Source organism: Porites lutea, chromosome 3, assembly GCF_958299795.1.
Source record: "Porites lutea chromosome 3, jaPorLute2.1, whole genome shotgun sequence".
Classification (NCBI taxonomy): Eukaryota; Metazoa; Cnidaria; class Anthozoa; order Scleractinia; family Poritidae; genus Porites; species Porites lutea.
In genome coordinates, this window is record NC_133203.1 from 49,954,309 (window position 1) to 49,962,134 (window position 7,826).

Below are 7,826 nucleotides of genomic sequence, written 5' to 3' on the forward strand. Positions count from 1 at the left end.
ACGCCATCTATTTAGACGTGAAGGTCTCGTTTAGGGTTGCACGCAAAAAAATATAAAAAATATACATATTGTCAGGAACCTATCACCCGGCTCCTGATCACGCTGATATTGTCTATGTTTTAACACGGTCTCTTTTCTTATAGGGGTCAAAAAAAGCTTCGGCCACGCCCAGATCGGTCTCCTTTAGGGGTTCAATTCAAAATTGCCGACGAGCATCCCCACCCCTTTCATATGCGGAGTCCCCTTCCCCGGGACTTGTTCCTGCCACTACGACATTCCCACTAAAACCCGTTGTGTTATTAAATGGTGGCAGAAACTTTTATGAGTTTCTGTTGGTGGTTTAGCGTTTTTTAGGTTTGCTCGACCCAGCATTTTGAAGAATATTTGGGGGACAGTGATATTTTAATTTTTTAGCCTGCAGAACAGAGTTTATTGTTCGCGTAGCCTTGGGTTTAGCTTGTTCGCAGACTATTTTAGGACAGAGCCTGTGGAGTGGAGGAAGCAGAATCCGGATAAACCGTAGATATAACCGCTACTCTATTTACACACCTTCCATTTTCTCGTTGCAGACCATCCTGTGCTAGTCTGAAATGTCGTACTTGTGTTAAAGACGTATGAAACGACTGACAGCTACATTAGGAAAACGGGGTTAGGATGTTCTCGCACGCCGCTCACAAAATTCGTCAGAAAAAAAGGAAAGAGAAAACGTCCGTGCACAGCACTGTCAGGGGCACCCAACGTCAATTTTTGGAAAATATCTGTTAGGACGACGATTTGAGATCTAGAATTTTCGGAGCATTTGTTGTAAAATTTCTTGCTTGCCTGCCTCTCCTAAGATTTTCGAACAGCTAAAAAAATGGTATAATTGCCCCTTCGTTATCGGATTTTTACCCTAAAAAGATCACCTAGAATTTGCGGAAGCCTTTTATTTGGCTGCAATTTTCGAAAAGGTAACTTTTGATCCCTATTATTTTCGGATCACTAGACTTTCGGCTAGGAAATCCGAACAGATGAAAATTTTTAGGGTGTAAAAATATGCCTATATCTACCGTTTAAATACTAAAATACGTTTAACAATGCTATGTTTAATAGTGACTATAAGTGGTTTTGAACTATATTCTCGTTGGGTGCCCCTGCACTGTGTACAGGCTAGAAGAGACATTTCGCAGTTACTGAAAAATGGTTAACTGCGAGATTTGCATCAGTTTAATATATGTGCACAGTATTTTTTTTTACTAATTTTACTTTAAATTTCACTGAGATAATTAATTGCAAAAGTTTGTCGCCTATCTGTAGACATACTTAACTGCAAACTACTCCCTCTACACAATGCTCTAGTTTTACGGAAAAGATTTTTTCGGTGGGATTGTATTGTCTCAGGAAACAATCCTTTTCAGAATGCTATTAATTCGTGTTGACCAATCATTGGTTTTCTTTGGTGAGATGTTTTTGCGATCCAATCACATTTTAGAAATATTATGTAAGTTGTTCGGTCAATATTTTCCCGCGATAATATCAACATGGCGGCTAGGTGGAAGGTCCTTGCTTTCTTCATTGCACCCATAACTATTGCTTCATTTGTTGTTAGCAAAGATGTAGATGATGAATCTGTAGCATTTGATACTTCTAGCCAACATGGTCTCAACGTAGATTCCTTCCAAGTTGCTCTAAATGAAACGAAATTGGACAAAAGGTACCTCATCTACGATGTTAATCCAGGAGAGGGTTTTAATCTACGGCGGGATGTCTACATGAGAGTGGCAAATATGATGAAACTTCTTCGAGAAAAACAAAACTGGGTGCTTGTAGTTCCACCTTGGAGAAAATTATATCACTGGCGATCACCGATCGAGCAGAATGCTCTTCCATGGCGAACATTCTTCGATCTCGAGAGCTTAAACAGATATGTTCCTGTCATTGAATTCGAAGACTTTGTGAAAGAAACTGGCGAATCAGGTATAGATGAAATTCTCTATTTACAGGGATACGCAGAAGGCTGGAAGGATGGGCATTGGGAAGAAAAAGTCGATGATCGTGATTGTATAGACAGACCTGTTTACTACAAAGACCAAGACGGTTTTTATCGAGGATATTTTTGGGGAATGGACAATGTATTCGCGCGTAAATTTAAATGTGTATCTGTGCAAGGCACTTCAGCTATTTTAGTGTCTTTACTGGAGAAAACCAAATCCAGGTAAGCTCTGTTTTATTTTATTTTATAATACTATCTATTTAAACTCATCGCTTGCTTTAGGTAACCTTGAATTGAATTAGTTTGTAATGTTATTTATGAGCATCAATAGCACTTGAAATTTATTCATCTTCCACGTGTAATCCATAGTGCGACGGCTGGTGTTTTGTCATAGCTGCCATAAAGCACCACCAAAAACTGGTACAACGAATAGTCGGAGTTTTTTATTCTTTGTTTCAACAATAAAGAATTTTATATCTATAACCATAAACTAACTTTTCAGATATAAATTTAGTTTATTTAATTAATTTTAATGTCATGTGATTTCTAAATCAATATTTTAATTTAAATCATATTACTTACTTTCATGGACTATTGTTGTCTCTAAATGGAACAAAAAGCCCATGTAGCTAAGGCTGAAATCAAGGATAATACCATTCATGTATGGCTAGAAGGAAGACTGGTCTCAGTATGAAAAAAAACAAGATCTCAAATTATTGTGGTAGAAATAAATCTAGAAATAAGATTGTTGAAATATGGAAATTTTATCTTGCTCACTCAGTATGAGATCATTCTTAGGTCAATCCTGTATTTCAACCTATTTCCTGATCCTGGACTACCTTCTTGCATTCCCTAAAAATTCTGAAATGGTACGGTAATGAAAAAATAACAACTCTGAAATAACTGATTAAAGAAAAAAAAAATAACAAAATGCTCTACCATTCCTTCTTGTAAAATATATTATTATGGTCTCTTACTTCTCAATTACTAGTTTTGATTTGTGTTACTTTTCACTGACATGTTGACTTGAATTTCTTGGAGGGCTATGAGATAAAAGAATTCTCTTCTCTTTCTCAAAGCACAAAAAAGCAATTTTTGGCCTCACAGGCAGGCACTCTCTCACTCCTTGTGAATGTCCAGTCCTCCAATTCACGATGTTTATCTCAGGCCCTATATTTTTTGTTATGCACATTCTAGTACAAATATCTCATCCTTTGGCTCAGGCTTTGGTCTTGGAAAAAATACATTTAAAGCATGTCTGTCACATTTTTAGTCAACCATGAAAAAGAGATCTGGGGGAGAATTTTAACTACCTTGTGAAGTAATTCTCTTGGAGCTCTTCTTTCCAGAGTAACTTCATTTTTTTCACCTTTCCAGATCAGTGTTTGTAGACAGATTTGAAGAAGTGTTGCACATTGTGTATGGACAGAAGGATTACTGGGAGGTACTGTGCCTCATTTTTTTTCTGATGTTTTCATTATTTCAGATCAGTAATGATTGACAGATTTGAAAAGGTTTTGCACATCCATTATGGTCAGGTGGAATATTGGAAGGTAATATGTCTTCAAATAATCAAGCTAAGATCAAGTGATTTGGGCAGTTTGGCACATTATAGCCAGACAGCGACCAGAATACAGCTTGTCTATAAGCTTCAAGGAGCAATTTGGACAAAATTCCCAGGAGCGAATGGGTTTAGAACACCAAAATGCTGCAGATTTCAAGAGCAAAAACTGAGCAACCGATAGACTTACAGAGGGACTACAGTGCTGCAACTGGGGCTACGTAGATAAAGTTAACCAATGCAATAATAAAGTTGGTTCTTAAAGTGTATTACACATAAATAACAATACATTCCAAGAAAGTTGGTTGTGGGCCAATCAGAAGCTCATAAGAAAAACAAGGAGTTAGTAGAAGCTCAAAATTTTTAAATATTGATCGTAAATTCTTCCAAAATAGTAAAATATTTTGATCTGAAACTTTATATATTATGCCCAGGAAATATATTTTCGACAGAAGATGTTATGTTGTTGTCTCTCAGCAATTTCGTTGCTCACATTGCCACACATTAAAGTAACATATTACCTAAAGTCAAAAATATAACTGATGTTTACAATTTTCACCTCTGACAATCATTCTAACAGACCTCTTAGGAAACAAAGGCTTTCTTCAGTGGGTTCAAAAGGTCATGTTTGCAGGTTGTAATAATTTGGTTGATTTCGATCCATATTGTCTTTAGGCAGCCTTAGCAATGATGACAGAGATTGCGGGAAAAACATGACTTTTAAAATCAGTTTTCACTTTTTCAAATCTTGTGATTTCAATTACATTCTATACTTGCTTAAAATTTCATATGTAGGTGAGATTTCCTGGACTTAGACCCTTGGGGACAACACCCATGTTTAATAACAGAGAATTACTTGGCATTTGTTTATGTCGTCCATAAAATTAATTTATATCAAATAAGGAAACTTCATGTTGTTTTGCAGTATCAAAACGTGTAGTCAAAAAATAGTGTTCAATCTATTGCTTTTTTTTTTTTTTTTTTTGCTCTTGCCATGGTTGTTGTTTAAGCTCTCTAATGTCTGATGTTGAAAGGGAGCTGAGTTGACAATGACTCTTATCAGTACTTGTCTTCAACATAGGCAAGAAGAAGCCTAGTATTTGCCAAGCACCTGACAGCAGAAGGAGACAAATTCCGTAAAGAGATACTGAAATCAGAGGACAACAAAGATGGCACTGTCATGGATGAAGACTGGACAAAAAACCACAAAAAGGAGGGTAGTGCTAAAGGTGGCCCATATCTGGCTGTTCACCTAAGAAGAGCTGATTTTCTTTATGCGCATCCTGATGATGTACCATCATTAGATAATTCCATCAAGCAGATCAAGGAGATTCTAGATAAACAAAAGCTTGACATGGTGTTTCTTGCTACTGATGCTGATAAAGAAGGTGAGATGCAAAATATTGTTTAAAAATAATAATACTTTTACCTTTTCAAGGCTGTTGCTATGTTTTCAAGTTGCTGGGTACATAGCCTCAGAAAACCGCTGGCATGTAATTTCGAAACGCCGCCACTGGTTTTTGCGGCAAATTGACGTCTGTAAAATGACTGCTGAATTACGATACTGATACTACCTAAATCTGGGTAGTGCTTCTGATTGGCTGATGCAAATTTCCCATGCAGCATGACCAATCAGAAGCACTGCCCAGATCGTCATCAGTATGGAATTTCTGTGGTCATTCTGTAGATGTCATTTTGCAGGGAAACCAGTGGTGGTGTTACAAAATGTCAGCTGTTTTCTCAGGTTACTGGGTATACGAATTTAGTGGGCTAGGCAGGAAATTGAACAGAAGTAGAATTTCTTTTGGTTATATTTTCCTTTTTTTTCGAGTGAAAATACCTGTGGGTTATGCTCACAGAAGCTGGGGAAATTCTGACCCCCAGCCGTCAGTGACAGCCTTGTTTGAATAGATATGGAACTGTTCCTAGAACCTAGGGAAACACCCATCATAGGTTTGAGAACCAGCAACAAGCTTAACACTGTCAAAGACCTTGAAATTTGATACCATTGAGGTATATCTCACTTGCCGATAAATAGTCTTACTAAGAACTGTTGAGGATTGCATACTAATTAACACTTCAGTGCAAGGATGGCAAAAAAGTTAAGAGTGAAAAAGAGTGTTTTGGTGTTTGGATCTAGTCCCAGTTGGCTTGCTAGTTGAGTTGGTTAGAGCACTGCACCAGTATCGCAGAGCAGGTCAGGGTTTGAATACCAGCAAGCTTGAATTTTTTTCAGGCTCTCTTTTTCCAGCTGCTCTTAAGTTACATATAAAAAAACTGAGATGGTCTTCTCTACATTTATGTCTTTATCCCACAGTTCAAATACATGAAATTCATATATTCATCTCCATCTTCCCTGGGTAGTATTACAAACCAATTTATTGACCAGCCCCCTGCTGGCTTGCTAGCTCAATATTGGTGAGAGTGCTGCACTGGTATCACAAAAATTCAGGCTTTCTTTTTGCAACTGCATAAGCTGTGTATCAAACTGCGATAATCTTCTCTGCATTTATTTTTTCATCTGGCATTTGAAATGTATGAAATTAATATATTCATCATTTAACTTCGCCAAACAATAAGATAAATGACACTACAAAGAAAAAAAAGTATATATTCACAGAAGTACAGGCAGGGACACTGCAACAGCGAGCACTAATTACTAAGTTTCTTCACATTTTTGTAGTTACCCCAATATTGAAACTACTGTCAACTCCGCACATTAGTTTTCTTCAGACTGATTTTTCTCAACATGTTCTTTTCACTTGTTTGTTCTTTAACCAATGTCCAACAGTTGTGAATCATGAATCATTCCGAACGTATAATGAACGTATGCCTGATAATTGCCTCACAAGAGGCATGTAACTCTGAGTAGCAATAAATGTTCAAGATTTAATCCAGTTCCGTCAGTCTACTTATAACAGTACTATATGTTTTACAATTTCTTTTCCCATTTCAGAAATAGATTATTTGAAGAACAAACTTCCTTTGGTCAAGTATGATGCTCCAAAAAAGATTTTACAAAAATATGGTGATGGAGGGGTAGCTATCATTGATCAGTGGATTTGTGCTCATGCAAAGTATTTTGTCGGGACGTGCGAGTCAACATTTTCTTTTCGTATTCATGAAGAAAGAGACATATTAGGTTTCCATGGTGACCAAACCTTTAATTGTCTCTGTGGTGATAAGGAGCTTGGAAAATGTGAACAACCATCCAAATGGAGAATAGTTTACTAAGTTATCATTTCTATTTATTGCATGTCTAATATGCATTTATTAATTTTTATTACTTGCTTCTGTAGGAAGTTTTAGTTATAAATCTTTAGGTAGGTTTCAATAATTCAACTGGAGATATTTTAAGAAAAATATGATGTTATGAACTCAATGTGTACGTAATTTAAAATATATTTTGCAAAATCAACAGAGGTGACTGATCTTGATATTCAACTCATGTAGTGGAAAGACAATATTTGCCAGTTTTATAATATGAGGTATGCGGTAGGAAAACTACCATGTATGAAGGGAGATGAATGCAATAAATTTTCTGAATTTCACTTTCTGAAATGGATCATGGTTATTTTTTGTTTGTTTGTTTGTTTGTGTGCTGAGGATTATCCTCTCTGTGTCTAATTTATTGGCCATACAATATTTCTTTCAAGACCAAGCTTGGTCATTTTTTCATTCATGATAGCTGGGTATTGGTCTTGTTCCTTTTTCGGCAATCTCTTAAAGGAAAAACAAAAAACCGTGGCCAATCTCCAGCCATCTTGACTTAATGCAATCTTGGTTAATAATCCATTTACCACTGTTCATAAGGAAGAAAACAACAGCAAAGCCTAATATGTATGACCTTTAATCTTTCTACTCTTAGAAAAAGCCTTCCGTAAGTCAAAATTCAACAAAATTCCCTTTTTTAAAAAAAAAAATTGGGAGAGGGGTGGGGAGAGGGAGTTCAAAATGAGGCCGTAAGTATATACACAAAATAAGTCCCTGCCTTCATTGCTACATTTTACATTTACATTTACTGGAACCCCAAAGATATTTAATTTATGAGAAGGTCAAGCGCATTTTTATACAGTTCAACCTATGGCCCCAACTGATTTCCACAAGATCGACATTTACGCGATTTTTTCAAAGAGAACCTTAGAAAAACATGATGTTTATCATAAGTAATTAAGTTATCAATTTTTATTGTAATTTGGTGAGAAGGCTATGTTTTTCTCGATAAAAAAGGGCTGTCGATCTGGGGAATATCCTTTGATAAAAGAAGTTGCAATATATAGCGAATACTTCATG

General features: G+C 36.4%; 1 protein-coding gene across 2 annotated transcripts; it reads left to right on the top strand.

Moving 5' to 3' along the window:
• The first annotated feature begins 1,514 nt into the window (after positions 1–1,514).
• LOC140931366 (GDP-fucose protein O-fucosyltransferase 2-like) lies at positions 1,515–7,055 on the top strand. 2 transcript variants are annotated; one of them, XM_073381168.1, is made up of 4 exons: positions 1,515–2,194; positions 3,350–3,416; positions 4,615–4,921; positions 6,490–7,055. In XM_073381168.1, the coding sequence occupies exons 1-4, from the start codon at positions 1,521–1,523 to the stop codon at positions 6,765–6,767; spliced, it is 1,326 nt and encodes a 441-aa protein (XP_073237269.1). In that variant the 5' UTR covers positions 1,515–1,520; the 3' UTR covers positions 6,768–7,055. The 2 variants fall into 2 exon arrangements, with proteins under 2 accessions (XP_073237269.1, XP_073237270.1); XM_073381169.1 differs by lacking the exon at positions 3,350–3,416 and adding an exon at positions 3,459–3,525.
• The last annotated feature ends 771 nt before the right edge of the window (positions 7,056–7,826 follow it).

Coding starts and splice junctions, on each gene's coding strand:
- LOC140931366 (XM_073381168.1), top strand. CDS start 1,521: ATGGCGGCTAGGTGGAAGGTCCTTGCTTTCTTCATTGCACCCATAACT. Junction 2,195..3,349: donor CTGGAGAAAACCAAATCCAG/GTAAGCTCTGTT, acceptor TCACCTTTCCAG/ATCAGTGTTTGTAGACAGAT. Junction 4,922..6,489: donor TACTGATGCTGATAAAGAAG/GTGAGATGCAAA, acceptor TTCCCATTTCAG/AAATAGATTATTTGAAGAAC.